The 21,767-nt window shown below is 42.6% G+C and overlaps 2 protein-coding genes across 3 annotated transcripts in view; one reads left to right on the top strand and one right to left on the bottom strand.

Annotated features, from left to right (window-relative positions):
* The window catches only part of LOC139779979 (uncharacterized), a 247,240-nt gene that overhangs the window by 15,498 nt on the left and 209,975 nt on the right, over window positions 1–21,767 (top strand). The window lies entirely within an intron of this gene.
* Window positions 626–1,468, bottom strand: LOC139779976 (uncharacterized). The gene has a single exon (XM_071718518.1). The coding sequence runs from the start codon at window positions 1,466–1,468 to the stop codon at window positions 626–628; it is 843 nt and encodes a 280-aa protein (XP_071574619.1).

Below are 21,767 nucleotides of genomic sequence, written 5' to 3'. Positions count from 1 at the left end.
AATAAATAAAAATAAATAAATAAATAATTATGGCGCCAAAGACCATTTTTTCTAGGTCAGCGTTCCAAAAAAAAAAATCAACAAAAAACCATATTTTACGTGACTTAAACAATAGATTTTTAGTTGAACGCAGGAAAAGGTTTTTTCAAGATTGCAGCCGGATATTTATTTATTTAGGTTATAATTATGGTGCCGAAGACCATTTTTTCTAGATCTGCGTTCCAAAAAAAAAATCAACAAAAAACCATATTTTACGTGACTTAAACTATAGATTTTAGTTGAACGCAGGAAGAGGTTCTTTCAAGATTGCAACCGGATATTTATTTTTTTTTTTACGTGGAGGCACATCCGTCCCCATAGTGAGGAAATGAGGGTGGAAAACAGGAACGGACAAGTTCGTACGTGCCGTGACGAGATTATTTTATTTTAGATAAAAGTTTTTATCATTGAACGCATTCGAAAAATTTTCGAGATAGACTTTGACTAATCCTGAAAAATAGGAGAAAAGGAATTTGTTACGGGGAACGTGAGGATTGAAGAAAAATAGATGAAAGTAGAAGTTACAAAAATGTTAATTTATTTCTACAAATTCTTCATATGAAAAAATACAAATTAGTCGCTTAATTTACAATCCGCGATTCAACAAAATTATACGGCGGATTTCGGTAAAACGCAGCAAAATAAGTTCTAAAAATACTATATTAAAATACATATCGAGGAAAGTTAAATCGGTTATTTGCGTACGTACATTACGCTCAATGTCGTTATAATTTCCTCTGACAATTAATTTTACAATATCTTCGTCTATATAACTTGTAGGAAGATTTAACTCTATTTCTTTAATAAAATAACGCACGCAATTGTTAACATTATTAGCCACTGATTTTAAATGTGATAAATGCGCATCGATGCATTTTGCAATATTTTTCAGTCCAAGAAATGTAGGCTTCTGCATCACAATTGCCATTGAATATGTTTTTTGTTTCTTCGCTGGCGAATAATTCTTCTCATCTGTTTGATGACCCGACCTGGTGTAAGTATTCTCCTCGTTTTCCATGTACGCCATCAATATAGACCTCGCTCCGTAGGCCGAGGTAAAATTGACGGAGATATTGTTAATGGAGATAGAATTCGGCCTCAATTTGGTTTCTCCATTTAAATATTCGTTCACGAGTCCCATGTTCTCTTGAAACTGCTGCCACGATTTCTCGTCGAAATAAATGCCGTCAGCATAGTTGCCGGTTAATTTGACCATCGGCATGAAAACTCCCTCGTTTGTTGTATGCAAACCCACATGAATTCTCTTCATATGGGAGCTGTTGAGTCCATATATTGTCGATAGCAGCATATGAAATTGCTCGTTTCTTTGCTCGAAGTCGCGTCCCTTATCGGGAATCCCTTTATCGGGAATATCGCGAGTGAACATCCTCTTCTCAGAATTATTTACGTCTTCACTGCGACTAGCCATTGTTCTTATTTCTTCGTAAGAGGTATACTTTTTTCACTGACGAAGTTGTCACTTCGAACGATGAGACTCGAATGATTTTGACTTCATAACACTAGTTAAAACGTTAACTCCGTTTGCAACGTTTTAGAAAAATTGGATGGCGCGCGCAGATGAAAAATTAGAAAACTCTAGATTTTTCTAGGTGTTTATGGTATGAGATAACTTTTCTCGAAAACTTTTCCCTCCACACGTAAGAGAGGGAAGAAAGCCTCGAATTTTCAAGCGCCAATGTCAGCGCTGCTTCAAAATTATGATGCGGTGGGGGAAATTAGGAGAGGGAAACCATGCACTAACAACTAATGGAAAAGGGGAAAAGAAAATAAAACATTGTAAAAATTATATATAATTTATTTTTTAAAAGATCTCAATTCTTTCTGGCGTCGCGACCACCAGTTAAATAATTTTAATATATTTTGTAATGCGCAATTCTTAACATGTTTTCCGCATCGCATAGTGTTAGTAATGTAAGGATCAACTCGATGGAATGTCAGGATAGTAGAAATTAGCTGTGCTTATTCTTCTACAGTTTATTTCAGTTCGTTACACACGATTCGATACGGTAGGCACCGCAGCGCGCAACCGGAGACGGTCTACCTCTACCTTTCGAGGCTCACGATCGTCTGCCCGCGCATTACAATCGGAGCAACGAGCTCCGTGTTCGGCTCTGATCACGCCTGTCCGGCGTGATGTCTCCTCCCGACATTTTCGCAGGCCTGCCAGCTACGGTGCCAACGTGACTAATCTTAACGGGTTTCTTACAGTTCGGCCCTTCTGACACGTCATTCGTCCCGAATAAGGCGTGTTAACAAAAATTAAACTCTTTGGCTGAACGTCAAAAATAAAAATTATTTCGATTAAGTGATATTATTTCTTAACTCACTACGCGTCCTTACAAACTAATAAATTGATTTATTTAGACCCTATATTATTCGTCGCTCTCGGGTGTCAACGTCAGGTTTCACCCACGGTTTGAGGCGATCGGGCGACAGTATATTGTCGTACGGTCTCGACGATAAATTAAAACCTGGTACGTCTTGTACCACGTATCTATTTTTATTTAACGTTCTCGCAATCATGTATGGTCCCTTATAATTAGGTTTAAGTTTACGATTCTCGGTTGGTTTCACTTGTGTATCGCGAATCATAACGTAATTGCCAGGTTGATACTTCGATGGCTTTCTATGTCGGCTATTGTAGTAATCTTTATTGTATTTTGCCAACAAAGCTGTCGCTTCTTCCGCAATTTCGTAATTCTTGTCCCTTTTGTCGGGATCGAAATGTATTTTTGCAATCGAATTTATTAATTCAACTATCGCTGCATCAACCTGGTTCCGTTGATCATAGCCTAATAACAATTTTGACGGTGACATTTTAATAGCTACGTGTATTGTATTGTTTATAACATATTGAGCTGTACCTAGATGAGATTTCCAATCGTGTGGTCCCTTTGCCATTTTTTTCAACAACAATTTCAAAAATCTGTTAACCCTTTCTACTCTTCCGTTAGCCCACGGGGCGGCCACAGCCACCTGCCTATATTGTATTCCCATAGATTTGATAAATGATTCGAATTCTTTTGACGTGAAAGCTGTGCCTCTATCTGACACCAGTTTTCTTGGATTCCCGAACATAGTGAATAGCGTTATTAAATGTTTTATGGTTTCTTTGGTTGTTATTGATTTTGTAGCATATAGCCACGTAAACCTCGTAAATGCATCTACTACAAGAATGTGTTTATAGCCATCGTCCGTCTCCTGAAGCGGACCGAAATGATCGACGAACAACGTATCGAACGGTATGCTTTCGTCTAATATCATCTCGCCTTCCTTAACATGAGTGGACGAGTTAGCTGTCAGGCAGACTAAACAATTCGAAATGTAATCCGATATTTTTTTCCTCATTGACGGAAACCAATAGTTCGACCGTATGCCCTGCATTGTTTTTTCGGCCCCACAATGTGCCATCTCATCATGGTATGCTCTTATAACATTATTAATCATATCGCCCGGTACGGCGAATCGAGGGCGATCATCGCCTTTCTTATAAACTAAACCGTCTACCAGCTCGAATTTATCATTATCTTCGAACTCGAGGTTTTCCGCTATTTCTTTCAATCTATGATCGCGCAGCTGTTTGAATTCTAATTCGCGCTCTAGCGGTAAAGCCTCTACCAGGCCAACGTGCTTGCTGAGTGCATCTACATGTATCATTTGTTTGCCCGCGCGATGGGCGACCTTAACCTTATACCCGTCGTCTGATATTGGAACAACTTTACTATCTATATTCCTTAACGATTCTAATTCAAGTTTTACCTCATTATCGGAATTTATGTCTAGGTTATCGATTATTTCATCTATTTTACTAGAAGTGCTGCAAACCGCGTCTCGTGGCCCGAATAGTTTAAGCACTTCTTGTTGTTCTGTTGAAGGGGAATAGACTCCTTAATAAGGAGTCTATTTCCTTCTGTTGAAGGGGAATAGACTCTTCGTCCTGACCAGGCATAGTTCACCATCTTTCGGGTCCCAACGTGTACGCTCTGGGTGCGCCTCTTCTCGCGATGAGAACGAGACGCCCCGGGAGTGCGGAGCCGCATCGCGACGCGGCCCATCCTCCCTCGGTCGACAACCAGGGCCGACCTTTACTTTCATTACGCCTTTAGGTATCTCGCTCAAGTTCCAATGACTCGCGTACATGTTAGACTCCTTGGTCCATACGGATAATTTGTGTTTTTCTAAAAGATCACGTCCTATCACCAAGTCAACATGCCGAAAACTTTCTCTGATCACGTGAAGTTCGACGTCTAAGTCAATATCCGGGTATTGTTCCAATATCAAGTTCGACCTTGCTATACCCAGAATCGGTATTGGCGTATTATTGAGTGCCTTATACGCTATTGTTGATTTAGCTAACGGCCCTGACGAGCCTTCGATAAGTTTCTTATATACATTCTCGCTGACAAAGGAAATTGGGCTACCCGTATCTATTATTGCGGACAATTTACCTCTGTTCGAATTGAGCGAAATAACCGACAACGGTTGTCCCGAATAATTAATTCGTCTACCTGAATCGTCTTCGACTAACGCTACCGTGGTCGAGTTCTCCTCTTCGGGTTCCTCCTGCACGGCTGATACTGCTACGGCCGCCGGCGTCCCTCTCGAGTGTGGCCTGTCTTTTCTCTTGAATTTCGGGCACTCGTAACTCTTATGCCCCTTGGCTTGGCACCTGAAGCACGTGATTCCCTCCTTGCCCGGCTCCTTGTCCTTCTCCTTGGCCTTGTCCTTGTCGTTGTCCCTTCGGGGCATTTTATTTCCTTCTGTCGTCAGCTTCTTGGCCTCCGTCTCACCTGAGGCACTTATAACATCCTGCATTTGTTGCAAGAATAAATCGACATCTTCCTTGCCCAGCACGGCCGCCGTTTCTCGCAGAGAGCGGCTCCCTATGCCGCTAATATAATTAAAAGTACTTGTTCCTTCTCCGTTAAGTCGAGCCCGTACATTTGGGCGAGCTTGTCTGTTGCATACTCTAGGAAGGTTTCCTTTCAATGGTTCCACCTACGTGCTTCAATTTTCTGTATGGCCACGTGGAATACAACTCTGCGACGAAATCTCAATATGGCTTCTCTGAAGCCCGTCCACGACTCCAGCATCTCTCCTGAGCCTATCTCGAACCACTTCCTTGCTCCTTTTGTCAGCTTACCGGTCGCCGCCAAGTATTTTACGCCTTCTGGTGCCGAGTGTATTTCAGCTACCTTCTCTATTCGTCGAAGCCATACTTCGACGTTGTCTGTCTCCGTTCCCGAAAACTCTGGAATCTGCGTCGCCAACAGATTCACCGCATGTGCTGACGAAACCGAGGCCAACGGTAACGCCTGACTTCCCTCTCTGGAGGCACTGGTGTTCCTGTTCCGCTCGTCCGCTCATTCGTCCGGTTGATTCCTTCCGCTTCTCTGGTCATCGGCAACCGCAGCCGTCAATTGTTGCAGCTGTTGTTGCTGCTGTTGCAGCTGTGCCACGAAATGCGCACACCATGGCGGCATCTCTTCGTCGTCTCTTCGCCCAGGCGGCGCAATTTCTTTCCGGATCGCTCCGGGCCCCGCCGGTGTACCCTTGCTCTTCACCGGGGGTGTATTCCTACCTATCTGCTCGCTTGTAGGTTTTTTCTCCATGTACTCCATAATGAGCTCGATGTAGCGAGCGTGCGTGATTTCTTCGGCAGTGGTTATGCCGAGCCGCCTCGGTTCTTCCTTAATTTGCACCAACGTTAAACCTTCCAGCCGCTGTCGATCTATGCTTCTAGTTCTCGTTCGCACCATGCACTCACGATCGAACATACGCGGCGTAAATGGCCCTCGTTGAGGGTAACGTGAGCTGAATCCCACTTCTGAGCTGTAAGGATCAACTCGATGGAATATCAGGATAGTAGAAATTAGCTGTGCTTATTCTTCTACAGTTTATTTCAGTTCGTTACACACGATTCGATGTAGGCACCGCAGCGCGCAACCGGAGACGGTCTACCTCTACCTTTCGAGGCTCACGATCGTCTGCCCGCGCATTACAATCGGAGCAACGAGCTCCGTGTTCGGCTCTGATCACGCCTGTCCGGCGTGATGTCTCCTCCCGACATTTCCGTAGGCCTGCCAGCTACGGTGCCAACGTGACTAATCTTAACGGGTTTCTTACAGTAACATCTAGATTATTTAAAGATTTGATATCTTCGTAATCCGCATCCAAAGTCTCGATGATCAGGTTTTCTCTCGCATAATTCTCAAGCAGATCCACCAGCCATTCTTGTTTCTGGCATCCCTTGACGTACACGAAAGTCGGCGTCTCGTCATCCTCTTCCGTACCAAGCACGGCTGATGTAATTAGGCGTTTTACCATGCCGTACAGCACGTTTCCCTCATCCCATGGTAATCCATGGTGATTTGCAATCAGCCAGGAAGCACATGACTTGTCGGATTTTGTGAGAAGATTCCACGGCATGGGGCACGTAAAGATGTAATCCGCCAGAACGGTCCCGTTTCTCAGCACCGCTGCCTCCTTTACGACAAATTTCATCCCGACGATGAATCCTTGCAGATCGACAAACGTTGGCACGATCATGATGCAACGAAGGAACGATCCGTACTATACCGTATTGCGCTACATCTGTTTCTCTTATATCGGAATATTTGCCGACATGGCGATTTACATGAGTTTGCGCACTACATTAGACAACGGGCAGTATTCGATTACGCGATCATGCAAGATGAGACAATAGGCGGTAGTATTTGCAGGTACATTTTCTTTACAGTCAAATTCTATTCGCACATCCACGGTGGCGCTCTTGACAGACTCGTTTTGTCGCGAGCAATCGATGACAACAAAAGATCCTTCCGTCAGGAATGTATACACGCTGCAAAGCGTATCACTGTAATCGTATCCGTAATAAGTTTTACGAAAACGCGCGTACATATCAAAAAGAAGGCCGTATCGATTTTTAGTAAAATCTAGGTTCAAGTCATCGTACGGATAAAATTCGGAGTTTAGATAAAGCTTGACATTGATCAAATTACAGTCATCGAATACGCTAACATTTTGAGATATGATATTCTTGCGGCCGGTCTGCAGCGCAAAAATAACGTATCGCGGCTTCTCTAGCTGAGTCGCAGTCTTGAATGCTTGGTCGTGCTCTGCAAGAGGGGATACTCGTACAGATCCCACAAACGAAAACTGACACTAAGATATCGCCCGCTTCCCAAGGCCCGTAACAAGGACAGTTTATTAACCTCGTTTAACGTAACATGAGGCATTCGCCACTGTACTTTAAACAATTCGATTTCCGGCTCCGTCGCCGGATTTCCTACAATGCAATTGTTGTCGCTACGCGCACGTATCAAAATTAATTCGTGACGAGCGTTAACAACAACGCGTTTGTAATCCTCGCAAAAGCCCAGCAACATCTTGAGCGGTACGCAAAAGTTGAAGTATCCTTCCGGTATGCTCGATGTAACGTCCCATCCAGCATTCCGCATGATTTGAGAATCGCCATACGATAGCGATACGTAGTTCTTGCCAGTAACGATGGTACTGGTTATTCCAACGTTTCTGTTGCGATCAATCTGCACACCGTTGAGCTCGTATCGAATCTCATCGAACCTGAATGCTGCGCAATTATTCACAAGCGTTGCCTGAGACTCGTCATTCCTTCTCTTTATTGTCAATCTTCCTTCGACGTAGAGAAAGCTTTCGCACGGCAACGTGTATAAATCTTGCTGTTGTATGGGATTCTTATCTCATCGTTGTGTCCAAACGTCGTATTGGCATACGGATTGTACGTGTGAGTCTCAATCTTGACGACGCTATCGTCAAAAATCGGTTCACCTCCAATGTTTAAGATATTAGCCATTTCGTACGACGAAACCCAATGATTTCAAAAATTTAACGTTCGACGCAGTGAGTTTCTTCTTTGGCGATCGGATTGTCTATCTAATTTTGTTTCTTGTCTGTCGCACCTTCTCCACTTCGTTCAGTACGAGCATCTCACGGTTTACCACAGTCGTCGTCTTCGCACATGCAGTCTAACGGTGATCTCTTCTCCGCGAAAATCAATCAGTCGACCGTCCTGATCCACAACGCGAATCGTTAGGTCGGTAATGCTCCGTACGATGATCGGAAGGTAAATGATCTGTGCCGGCGTTTCCGATATCTTATATCTCGGTGGCACACTCGGCGAAAACTCGTGTATCGTGTGCACGTACTTGTCGTTGCTGTACGCGCCCGCGGTCACGTTACACTCTATGCGAATGATGTTTACACTGATGATATTTATCGGTACGTCCGATTTGTACCATTGTCGCGGCTCCAGCACGCGATTCGCTGAAAATCCCAGCAGCGATCCAATGTTGTTCGGTTTGATGAAATTTACCCGATAAGCACATTTGATCTCGCTTTTCATCGTATTGTTGATGGCTCGAATGATCAACGGATACTCTTCGGGTGCGTTCGGTTTGGACGCTCACGCGCTGTAAGCGCTTATGAGCGTTACTCACGTCGTTCGCTTTGGAGTTATAAGCGCTTACGGATCGACTAATGACGTGTTGTGACGTCATAACTTCTGCTGACAAACGCTTATTTCTGCAAGGTAGGGCAGTGTGAGCGTGATCAAGCGTAAGCGCTTACGTTCATTTCGGAACGCATTGTTAGCGGATTGCATATCAACAAACATGTCGTCGAATCGAATTATAGACGGAAAAATTGTAACGAAATTCCAATTATCCAGCATTTAACGCAGTGGCTTATCTTACATTGAATTTCTCACAAATGGATCTGTACATAATTTAAATATTAAGCAAGGAAAAATTATATGCATACACAAAAATAAATTAAAAATTGAATAAACGAAATATAGGCTCTCCTGAATAAATCGAATAAAGGGAAGTGAGAGAGGCAATCAGAGCCACGCGCGGTAATTAATGCGCAATCAAAATAAGTCAATAATAAAATATATTAGTTAATACAAATTCGGACGTTTCGACACTTTTTTTGTGTCATCTTCAGCGTAAAAATGTAAATAATACATGAAAATTTCAAACAATAAATTACAGTCAATCGCGATAAAATGAGTCAATCAGTAGAAAAGCGCAGTCAAATCAATAAAATAAAATTCATACGAATGTTCGGTAGTCTGTCAGGATATGCAAATGCTCCGAATCGATCGCACCTTCGACGTTTACTTCCAGGTTGGAAGACCAGACCAGGTAGAAAGGAGAGATTCGATTGTCCTTTCTAAACCGTGAATCGGAGTCGCAATATGTTAAAAAACGCAATGTATCAGTGTATTAAAATTACAATCACGAATTCTTACATACGGACCATTACAGACCAGTAAGTCGCAGTGTTAAAATGTATCTGTCGCTCTGACATGTCGTGAGTGAGTAAAGCTTTGGTAGAAATCGGAAGGTTAACATAATAAAAGCGGTATGTACATTCGAGTTAATGGTGGGGATAAAAATTCACAACGAATAACTCTAAATTTTTGATAACCCATCAATAACGTTCAAATAAGTATCCGGTAAACCTTCCGTGTCCGTCTGCAAATTCAATCCATTTTCCTGTCTCTTTATGCACAGCATCTCGGAAATTAAGCGTTTATAAAAATACGATTCATTATCTAGAATGTCCACATTATCCCAATCGAAATTATGATTTAATGCTAATCTATGATCTGTTATAACAGAATGATTAGATGTATTCCAATTTATATATGGTTCTGGTGTTCCTTAATTCTTGTTTGTAATTGTCTGCTCGTTTGGCCTACATAAGATGCGTCGCAATCATTACAGTTAATTTTGTATACTACGTTACATTGTTTAGAACGTGGGAGACTATCCTTATGAGCTTTTATGAAGGTTCGCATTTTGTTTAAGTTATTATACGATAATCTCACTTTTAGATCCCTTGTTATGTTCTTAAATTGTTCTGTTTAAAAAATTTAGAGTTATTCGTTGTGAATTTTTATCCTTACCATTAACTCGAATGTACATACCGCTTTTATTATGTTAACCTTCCGATTTATACCAACGCTTCACTCACTTACGACATGTCAGAGCGACAGGTACATTTTAACACTGCGACTTACTGGTCTGTAATGCTCCGTAAGTAAGAATTTGTGATTGTAATTTTAATACTGATACATTGCGTCTTTTAACATATTGCGACTCCGATTCACGGTTTAAAAAGGACAATCGAATCTCTCCTTTCTACCTGGTCTTCCAACCTGAGAGTGAACGTCGAAGATGAGATCGATTCGGAGCATTTGCATATCGGCATATCCTGACAGACTATACTAAACATTCGTATGAATTTTTTTTTATTGATTTGACTGCGCTTTTCTACTGATTGACTCATTTTATCGCGATTGACTGTAATTTATCGTCTAAAATTTTCATGTATTATTTTCATTTTTACGCTGAAGATGACACAAAAAGTGTCGAAACGTCCGAATTTGTATTAACTAATATATATATTTTATTATTAACTTATTTTGATTGCGCATTAATTACCGCGCGTGGCTCTGATTGCCTCTCTCACTTCCCTTTATTTTATTTAAAAATTGAAACAACAATGTGTAATAATAATATTAATAACATACCGATATGAATCTGGGGTGGCCATTTTCCATATAGCGATAAATAATTGTTTTTCAGGTGATATTGTTTTACGTCCAGATTTTGATCTTAGTAATTTAGGTTTTAAAATTTGTAGAATAAAATTAAATGTTGCTCGCTTTATTCTAAAAAAAAGGGTTTATTTTAAAAATTAAATATTCTTCCTCATCGAATAATAATTCTAATAATGTTATTATTTGTGCAAATATAACACATAATAACCTATCGTCTGCCATTTTGACGTGCTCATAGTCGCTTACATTGCCAAAACGAACGACAGTTCTTACTATTGTGTAAGCGCTCAGATACCAAATCGAACGATTGAAAACAGCGCTTATAAGCGTGAGCGCTTACAGCGCGTGAGCGTCCAAACCAAACGCACCCTTCATCTTCGCCGACATGTTTCTTTTTCGCAATATTATTGGATTGGTCCAATTGTAAAATTGATTGTTTCAAATACGTGTCTATATCACGCAGTTCGTACAATCCTTCGGGAACGGTAATCTCCTTGTCGTCAAAGTAGAATTTATTGTTCGAAGAATTTACATTCGGTATCGTGTAATAGGTTTCGAAATCTGTCAGACCGATCTCGTAATCGCCATCGCTCAAATCCACGGTGGGAAAGTAGCTTACCACGAGGATGCTACTCTTTCCGGTGAGCGTAAATGTCAGTGACATGTTTGAATGAATACTGAGTTCAAACAATGCAACGCCAGGCTTTAAATTGATCGTCAACCGTCTGTAGAAATAAGCGCAGACACAGTTGTCCACAATTGCTCTGATCGTATCGTTGATAAGGTGTGCAATTGTACTCGATTTGCGTCACGTTGTTCTTTAGATACAGCACCAATTCTCGGCGGTCGAAGATTGCCATAACTGTCGAAATATATGGCTCGATCTCCCCTCTTCGCGTATGCCACCCAGTGAGTACCCGGTCCCTCAGCGTTATCCAAATTCACGATACCACTCTCGTTTCGACGCACTCCATCCATCGGTAAGGTAGTACGCATGAAAATACCTCTAAAATATGGAATGTGCATACGCTTTGCAAGTTGTTGTTGTTGTACGTTGGTAGTTACACCCTTCGGAATTTTTAGCGTTTTCTTGAGATTTTTTTTTTTTTACTCGAGACTCCATGCCCGCGTTTGTATGGAGCGAGATAAAGTCCGTGATCTTCCATGGCGCGATTGTGACGTTTCAGTTCTTCCAGCTGACGCCGCGCGACTTTGTTATCGTTCACGGCCTTCGCGACTCCCGCCGCTCCGCCGACCAACGAACCGAGAACCCCTAACAACGGTAGAATCGGCAAGATACCACCGTGTTTCGCCGCCGGAAGTATCCGTTTTTTCAGATCCACTCTCTTCTTCTTCGTCTTCGTTTTCATTTTCTTCGTTTTCAAACCCATTCCGAGTTTCGTCTTAGCCTTCATGGCCGCCCAGACGGCTGTAGCGGCAGCTCTCTCTCCGAGAGTCGAATCTCTCGCGGTAATGCGTTTTCGCGCTTCCGCATCGAGTATCTCGTCCGCCGTGTGTCTCTCGGCGAGATCGCGGCTACACGAATATGTCGCGCTCGCGACACGCCGCGCCCAATGGATTAATATCTTGATCGCCTCTCGCCAATCGTTCTTGTAAACGAGTTCCCGGACCACAAAATTGATAGCCGGGAATATGCAATTTGATCGGAAGTGCGTTTATCGCGCGATTTAATAAGCTTTTGCCTATTTTCGTTGGCATTCACCGCAATCCTTTATCAATGGCGCGGGACCGTCGATGTGCGTTCGCTGCCACGGTTGATTGTAATCCTCGTAACAGCAACGATATGTCTAAACCTCCGAATCTGTCTTTATATGTTCCGGAAGCTTGTCCCACACGTAGTGGACGTGATCACCACACATTCGCAGCAGAACAGGTTTCGGCACAAATTGCAGCTGTTCGGCGCTCAAATCGCGGATATCGGAAGGTCTCGACAGCAGGACAAACATCTTTGTTACTGAGCGATTCGCGGTTTCGCGCATCTATAAATAGGCGTTCGGTCGGAAGCTCCAGTCGACAGTCTGAAAAAATGAGATTCGTGCGACAACCGTTGACGATTCGCGTGACGAAATGCGACGACAGATTACGATCGATGGGGGGCAACGCGGAGAAGCGCAGGCACGGTGCGATGCTACCGACTACTATACGCGCGATTATTTGCGGCCCCTCGAATTGCGGTAAAATCAACGTTCTGATAAGCTTGCTGGAAAGTCCGCACGGTGTACGTTTCGAGAACGTGTATGTGTACTCGAAATCGTTGCAGCAACCAAAATATCGATACTTGGAGAATGTATTAACGTCGATAGAAGAGATTGGCTACTTCACGTTTTCCAACAACAGTGACGTCATTCCGCCGAGCGATGCGCGTCCAAACTCAATCTTTGTCTTCGATGGCGTGACGTGCGATAAGCAAGATGCTGTGAGAGAGTACTTCTCAATGGGCAGGCACTTGAGCGTCGACTGCTTCTATCTCTGTCAGACGTACGCGAGAATACTTAAACATCTGATACGCGACAACGCGAACCTACTGATCCTGTTCAAACAGGATGGTACCAATCTGAAACACGTGTACAACGATCACGTAAATACCGACATGTCGTACAATGAATTTTGTGCGTTGTGCCACGATTATTGGCAACGCAAGTACGGATTCGTAGTGACAGACAAGGACAGCGCGCTTTTGAACGGCCGATACAGAAAAGAATTTAACGTGTTTGCGATACCGCAAAAGCGATCAGTCGTTGTCGATACCTCGTCGGGTTAAAACGTGAGATTAACACTCTGCTCTTTTCCCGCGATGGCCACGATCGACAGGAGCGAGAATATTTTCGAGAAGATCGCGAAGGAGATTGCGAAAACGAGTGATTCGATTCGTAAGAAACTTCGCGCTTTGAAGACCGGTAAGATCGTGAAGGACATTGAGTTGGACGCACACTTTAAGTGCGTGGATAGCATAATTATCGACGGCGTACGATATATCGGCACACCCGGTCTTTATGAGTTGATCTTTAAGAGAATACCCGATGACGAGATCTACACGGAGGGAGATAAGAAAAAGTACAAGAGCCTGCTGTTGGCAACGAGTGCTCATAAATTCAAGCACGATCCTCGCGAGCGAGTACTGAGCAACAGGGGACACAAGTATACACAGGTAATCGCACCGTTGATACCTATCGAATCCAGGAAGAAAAAATCTGGAAAGGGATTATGCATGCCTCGCGCGATGACGCTAACCGACAATAAGATCGACTACGTGCACTGGAACAACCCCAACGAGCTGGTGGATCGTCTCCGATTGCTCGACGCTTCGCGCCAAGCGGGTCACAACGGTCACGACAACGAGATTCTGTCGATCATCGAGGAACTTCGCGAGGCTGGGCTTATTATAAATTAAACCATGCGTCGGCGAACCATTCAATCAGCATTGAAATGCCGATTAACAAGTTTGGCATATCGCTCGGACGAGGCGAGACGCAACCGAACTATCAATGCAATGGATTAGTCAGAAATTACGTGCGGGATAACGCTCTTTGTATGGTTGCCGCCAACTTTGACGCAAAGTCGCACAAGGTTCTACGCGTGGCGCAACCGGAAGCTGATGATGATGGTTAACAAACTATACGTGAATCAGTGCTTTAAAATGTCGAGCAATCGACAGAAAGAGTCAGACGAGAAGCTGGCTGCGTTCGAGAAGGATCTGCAAGCGTTACGGATTGCGATACACAAGCTTCGGCATTTGGCTACCGCTGAGTCGGAAACGAACAACAACAACAATAACAACAACAACAATGGATAGCAACAAATGGAACGGCTATGAACGATTAACGGACGGCGATAAACGGCAACGACAAACGGTTCAGGAACGGCTCAGGAATAACTATCAAGCGGCTAACGAACGGCTCAGAAACAGCTATGAACAGCTAGCGAATGGCTATGAACGGCTAGCGAATGGCTATAAACGGCTAGTGGACAAAGAACGGCCAGCAGACAAAGAACGGCTATTGAAGGACAATGAACGGAAATAAACGGCTATTGAATGATTAAAAAAAAGTTTGAGATATAAATCATAATATAATTTTTTTGTGCATATTATTACGCACCGCTAAAAACATGACATCCGATTAGGGCTGCCATCTGTAATTTCACTAACCTAGGACTGAAAGGTTTAAAACCCCGGACTTTTCCGACTAAAACCCGGACACCTATAATTTATAGCGTGAAATTATTGCAATTGTTGATAAAGCGAATAAAAGTAAAAGAATCTTTTATTTTGAATTACAAAACATACAAATAACATACCATACATACAAAATAACGAATATATTGTAAAATAATCTAAAATTTAAATGACTTAGATCATCACAGAAAAGAAAATTAAAAATAATATTTTTACAATAAATAAAACTAAAAACAATTATGTTATTTATAAATGTATATATAAATTTTTCTCATATTTTTCACCCTTTCCAATTGCAATTAAAACTTTTTTTGTTAGAAGAAACTTATAAAATTCAGAGCAACTAAATTGTTTAAAATTGTATTTTAACTTTATTAATGAAGAAACAGTATTTAATTCCAAAGCGTTACGTTCCTTAGTCCACTGAGACGTTATTAAAGAGAAAATTCTTTCAATGGAAGCGTTGTGAGCAGGAATGCTAAAAAAATACTGCGTGATTTTTATTAATTCAGTATAAATATTAGCATTAGGCGTTTTGAAAAATTTTAGCCATAATTCATTCATATTCAATTTTTTATCTTGTTCAGTTAGATCTTGACAGAATGTCTTTAAATTTATCCATTCATCAAACAGTTTGGAATCATCTATTGTAATATTTTTTTCATTTAAAAATGAAATGCAGGATTGAATACTGCTCCATGGAATATGTTCAGTTATCGTTGCTAAATCCATCCATTCAAATACAGTAAACTCATTTAAGGGTTTAATCCAGCTTTGGATATATTCTTTTATTTCTTTATAAAAAGATATAGAATTGTTTAGAAAATCTTTTTTTATATGTTCATCTGAGAACTTTTTCAAAATACTTTGAACTTTGAGCGGTATGAAATTATTTGTTATTCTGTCTTCCAAATTTTTAGTGATAGATAGCAGTATCTTTTTTGTTTCGATAATAGAATTATCATCTTTTTCTAATTTTTCGATTTTTGTATGGAATATATTCATAGTCGAGTGAATGAGGAACATGAAGGATTCTGATAGTTCATTGTCGAAGAATTTTTTTATCAGAACTGGTGGTTTCTCTACAGAGTCAAAGTAATCTTTTAAGGGCTCATAAAGTTGAAGAATTCGTTCAATCGCCGGAAACAAACTTAACCACCGAGTTTTTGAATGATACAATAACTGTCTATGTTGTATATCAGCCTCAGCACAGAATTCTTTCAAAGTTTCAGTCCGTACTGTGTAAATTGAAAAATAGTTATAAATCTTCATTATAATAGATTCCACATCCAGAGGTAAGATGTCACATCCATGTTGAACAGCATTGTTGATAATATGCGCTGAACAACCTACACCCATAATATTACTTTGCAATTGTGATTTTAATTTGGTGAAAACATTATTTGTTCCTGATCGTTGTCTTCCGCCGAAATTTGTGTTGCAGTTATCTCCGGAAAATGCAATACACTTAGATAAAATATTGAATTTTTTAAGTTGTTTTATAATCAAGCCAGTAATTGTATCAGATGTTTCATTTACGGCATTTTCTATTTCCAACAGCTTTGAGGTGATTCCATTTGCTCGATAATCGAAGTACTGAATAACAACCGGAATTAATTTGATGCTTCCGTGATTACTAGCATCAGTAGATACGCTTACAAATTCAACGTTTTGCAAGTCGTTCAGAAGTTCAGTGGTTGACAAAGGAGCCAGCACGTTGTTCACTATTGCAGTTGCCTTAGTGCGATTGCACGATATCTTCTTTGCCGTATTTGAGTCCGAAAACAATTCCTTGTTCAAGGAATTTGTACAGTCTAATGAATTGAAAGACATATGGTGACTAACTGTGTGAAATGCTATAGCACCTTCTGCTGCTCTAATACTGTCATCGGTTTCAAGCTTAGTAATATATGTTTCCATGACAGATCTTGAAGTTCCTGCTTGACTTTGGAGTCTCGTTTTATGTTTTAATGTGGCAATATGCTCATTTATATCAGCGACTCCCTTATTAGCAATTGAAATTTTTGAATTGCATATTGGTCCGTGAAGATGGTAAATTTCCGTCCTTCTAGTAAATGCCGGAAATATTTTACTGCCGTATAGATGGCTAAAAGCTCCCTGTCATACGGGCTGTATTTTCTCTGTGCTGGATTAAGCTTCTTGCTCATGAATGCTAATGACTGCCATCCGTCGTCTGTTTCTTGTTGAACCACTGCCCCGAGTGCTGTGTCCGAAGCATCCGTAGTTAGTGTGAGCTTGGCTTCAGCTCTGGGATGTGCTAAGAGCGTAGCTTTCGAGAGGCTATCTTTACATCTTTGGAAAGCTTGCTCGAGCTGCGGAGTCCACTCGATTGGAGTTTTTCCTTTTGCTTTAGGACCCCGTAAGACATCATGTAACGTGGCTTGGTCTTTTGCTGCTCCCGATATGAACCTCCGGTAAAAGTTTAAGGTTCCCAGGAATTGTCTAAGCTGCTTGATATTCTCTGGTTTCTTGAAGTCGCGTATAGCCTGGACTTTTTCTGGCAACGGGCGTGTGCCTTCTGCTGATACGAGGTACCCGAGGAACTTCACCTGTGAAGCTCCCAAAACGCAATTGGCTGGATTAAGTTGGATGCCATATGCCTCGAGACGACGAAATACTTCTTCTAGGTGTCTTAGATGTTCTTCTTCCGTTGCGGAGGCGATTATGATGTCATCTATGTATGCGTAGCAGTAGTCCAAGCCACGCAAGACCTCGTTTATGAATCTCTGAAAGGTCTGTGCTGCGTTCCGTAATCCAAATGGCATATATAGGTACTCAAACAGCCCGAATGGCGTGATAATTGCCGTTTTGGGAATGTCGTCTGGGTGTACCGGAATTTGGTTGTAGGCTCTGACCAAATCTAATGTGGAAAAGAATTTCTTTCCGCTCAAGGAATGGCTGAAATCTTCTATGTGAGATATTGGATATCGGTCAGGCTCAGTCCGAGAGTTCACCTTCCTATAATCCCCGCAGGATCTCCAGGAATTCCCCTTTTTAGGGGCCATATGTAACGGTGAGGCCCAAGGGCTTTTAGACGGTCGAATAATTCCTTCTTCTAGAAGTAGATTAAACTCTGCTTTGGCTGTTTTAACTTATCAGGTGCCAACCTCAGTGGTCGGCATGCTTCTGGAGGACCTGGTGTAGTCTTGATGTAATGCATCGTTGAGTGCGGCTGCTTTTGTCGGTGCGTTTCCGTGGTTCTTGTGATACCAGGAAATCGAGCCAATAATTGATGAAAGGGGGTGTCTTCCATGACAGCCTTAACCGACGGCATGGTGTCTCTATTTGCCGTCCCGTTTGCCCTGAGTCTTGTTTTCGCATCTACCAGATGTCCTTCTTTCACATCCGGAAGGAGATGGAAATGAGCCAGGAAGTCGGATCCGATAATTGGCGTAGTCACATCTGCGACAACAAATTGCCAAGGAAATGCGCGGAGGAGACCGAGATTAGGCTGAATAGTGAGATCTCCGTATGTTTTGATGTTGGATCCATTAGCTGCAAATAGTTCTCTCGAGTCAGCCCAGCGTCGTGTTCGTACCAGCGAGCGGGGGTATACGCTGACATCGGAGCCGGTATCGATGAGATACCGAATTTTTATGCTGCGGTCGGTGACAAACAAGCGGCATGGTTTCGGGCAGGGGCCGTCTGCCGCTGATAACGACTGCCCGGTTAGTTTTCAAATGCTTTCTTGAAGTTGCACGGCTGTGTGCATTTCTGGGCCTTCTCCTTGAACCGCCGGTGGTAGTAGCAAATGTCCGCTTCCTTCTCTTCTTTCTGACCTTTCTTGGAACGACTCCTGGAACGATCGCGCTTGCTGCTTCTGTTTTTGGAACGAGACAGCCGGCTTTCTAACTTGTCTATCTTCTTAGTCAGCTCAGTGATTTGCTTCTCTATTGAAGAGCTTGGTGTTGGTGACTGCATGCTGGCGACTGTTACAGCTCTGCAGGTGACCTCATGTATTCGGTCGGCCTGCTCGGCTACGTCTTCTAGGTTGTCAGCGTTCCGTGTGGCCAAAATAGCCTGTAGCTGGGATGGCAATCTGCCCATCTATAATGTTCGTAGGAGTTGCTCCGGGATGGCCGTGCTAGCCAAGGCCTGCAGGTGTCGTAGGAATTGCGAAGGTCTTCGATCGCCCATTTCTTCGTGTTCTAAGAGCTGGCGTATCTGTTGTTCCTGAGAGATCGATAGGCGTTGTATTAATGCCTTCTTGATACTCTCATATTTGATTTCTTCAGCAGGCTTCGTTATCAGGTCCTTAATTTCTTTGGCTTGCTTAGTCTCTATGTGTGACAAGACGTAAGCATATTTAGTACTGTCTTGCGTTATGCTTCCCAGTGTTAATTGGCCTTCAAGTTGTGCGAACCATAATTCAGGCTCGTCCGTCCAGAAAGGAGGTATAAAGGCCACTCTATTGATTTGCGGGCGTTCTTCTGTAGATACGCCCCCTGTGGGTCCTACTTGCGTGTCCGTCATCGTTAATTCGTTTATGTAATTAGAGCGAGATCACGCCGGGGTCACCAATTTGTGGGGTAGGATATCAGGTGAAGGTGCGTCGGTTCCCACAATAACGATACTTTCAGTTAGGTAAAATCTCGCTAGGTTTATTCATGCTCTATATATACATATAAAATATTTCCTCGATGTGTATGGATAGGTGGTCGTGTGTGGTAGTGTAGAATATTAATTTGTAGTGTAATATCCTCATTATATGTCTCCAAATAATTCTTTAATTAAAGATCTTTTCTTCGCAGAGAGATTCCTTCTGGGAATAAAGAGATTCCGTCCGGGAGTCCCTGGCTTGCCCTTTGGAGTAGTAGGTACAGGACTCAATCGTGCTCTAGGGAGTCGAGATCGTGGAGGAGTCTTAAAGACGTGGTCCGTCTGTGTGGCCACAGAATTCTCAGGATCGCTCGGATTAGGGAGATGCCGAATGCGCGGCACTTGGGTTGGTAGGTCGATAAGGTGTAGCTTCCACGGTAGGAACGTCTCCACCTTGGAGATCGGGAATGGATCCTTCGTCTTGGTAACCGACTCAGTAACCGGAATGGTAATTGGGATAAACTTCCACTTCGTCTTGGTCTCAGGAGTCGGGATCGTAACCGGGATAAGTTTCCACGGCAAGGTCTCCACCTTGGAGATCAGGATGGGACTCTTCGTATTGGTCCCAGGAATCGGAGTCGGAGTCGGAGTTGGAAGAGGCAGCGCCTTGGTCTCCACCGGACTCGGTGTTGCCCGACGGGCTGGGTCACTATGACGCTGAAAACCTTTCCGCGGCAGGGTGTCTGTCGACTCTTACCGAAGAGAGTTAATGCCCTGCAAGGCAGGTATAAACAAAGGCCCAACGAGCACGCTCCGTATTAAAAGAGGGTTATGTCAGGGGCCCTGGTAGTGAGCACGCTCTGACTGGCGAACCCGAAGATCGCTGGAGAAGCCCCGCTGAGCTGCCCTATATATAGGGGTCGATGTCGAACCTTCCTTACGAGCCACGGTACCAGCGATGCGGCGCGTACCGTCGCGCGCTCGTGGTGGACAGCTGACCGCCACAACAACATTATCAATTTATAATAAACGTTTTTTCAGACGAGTGTGAAGTTTGCCACCCGAGCCAAAGGCGAGAGCGGCAAATCACACTCGTCTGAAAAACGCTGCTTTCTCTCCTTGGTGCACAATATACTATAGTAGGTGCTTACAACGTGACATTTTATGAACAAAAAAGATTATATAGTCACTGGCAAGACTGGCAAAGAATTGAGTAAGAGCTGAATAAAAAATTATATTCAATATTCAATATCAAAGAAAAAAGTAACAAACGTAAGAAACCAATAAAAGTTAACAATAAAAATGCACTTACATGTTCACAAAACGACAGCGTACAACACAGTTCTTTACACTTCAGACTTATGATCTGAAATGCTTGCTTTTCGGAATTATGACACAAGCAAATGATATTCAAATGCGTGAATTTGGTTGTTGATTTTGTTGTGCCGTAACCGGGATAGTATATTATTGTAGCGGTTAATGTGACGCACGTGTTCGTTCAGATTATGATTTGCGACTGCCCGCCCGATTTTACAATTCGGCGGTATTTATAATGTCGGAGTCGACATTCCGTTGCTAGTCTAGGACTCTCGAAATAGCGTTAACCTCTCGCTGTCAGTGCCTTGCGCTGGCCTTTGCATCAGCGCTTTCGGTCATCCCGGAGTTGAAATGGAAATTTTTAAGCGTACGGCGCAACTGAACAGAAATAACGCAACACCTACCTACAGCGCGACGCCTATACCACATATCATCTCGTCTTGCCAAAAATCTAATGATGGTATCATAATAAAAATACACATAGATGTATTTGGCATTTGACGCTCTTAAATTTGCCTTGGAAAAATTGTTATATTTGGCAAAAATAATAGGTGGGGGTGGGGTTAAATTAAAAAATGTGACCAATTTGAAAAATCTGATTACGCCATTGTAAAGAGCACAAAAAGCCATAAACATTTCGTACAAATTTTTTGTCGTTACGCCTTATATTTTCGAAGATATTCGCAAAAAATATAAAATCCGTTATTTTCGAGGGGTTGTTTCAACCCCTAAACGTCGAGATACGCCGCAAAAAAAAATACGTGTCTAATGTTTTTTGATACTCAACAACATATCCAAAGCGCATCCAAATTGGGTAGGTTCCAAATCGGGTTTTTTCAACCAATAAACGTCGAGATACGCCGCAAAAAAAAATACGTGTCTAATGTTTTTTGATGCTCAACAACATATCCAAAGCGCATCCAAATCAGGTAGGGACACTTCCGACCGTTCCCTTGTAAGTGCAACTTTTGCTCTTTAGAGACGGTGGAATACCAGTGCAAGTTGAAATTGAGTTGTTTTTGTGCT

The sequence above is a fragment of the Temnothorax nylanderi genome, unplaced genomic scaffold (assembly GCF_030848795.1).
Source record: "Temnothorax nylanderi isolate EJ_2023f unplaced genomic scaffold, tnyl_v1.0 TNYL_tig0253_pilon, whole genome shotgun sequence".
NCBI lineage: Eukaryota > Metazoa > Arthropoda > Insecta > Hymenoptera > Formicidae > Temnothorax > Temnothorax nylanderi.
The sequence above is the reverse complement of the archived record's forward strand: the minus strand, read 5'-3'. Positions and strand labels throughout refer to the sequence as shown.

What these genes read in the sequence shown, in the direction of transcription:
- LOC139779976 (XM_071718518.1), bottom strand. Translation starts at nt 1,468, where the DNA reads ATGGCTAGTCGCAGTGAAGACGTAAATAATTCTGAGAAGAGGATGTTC.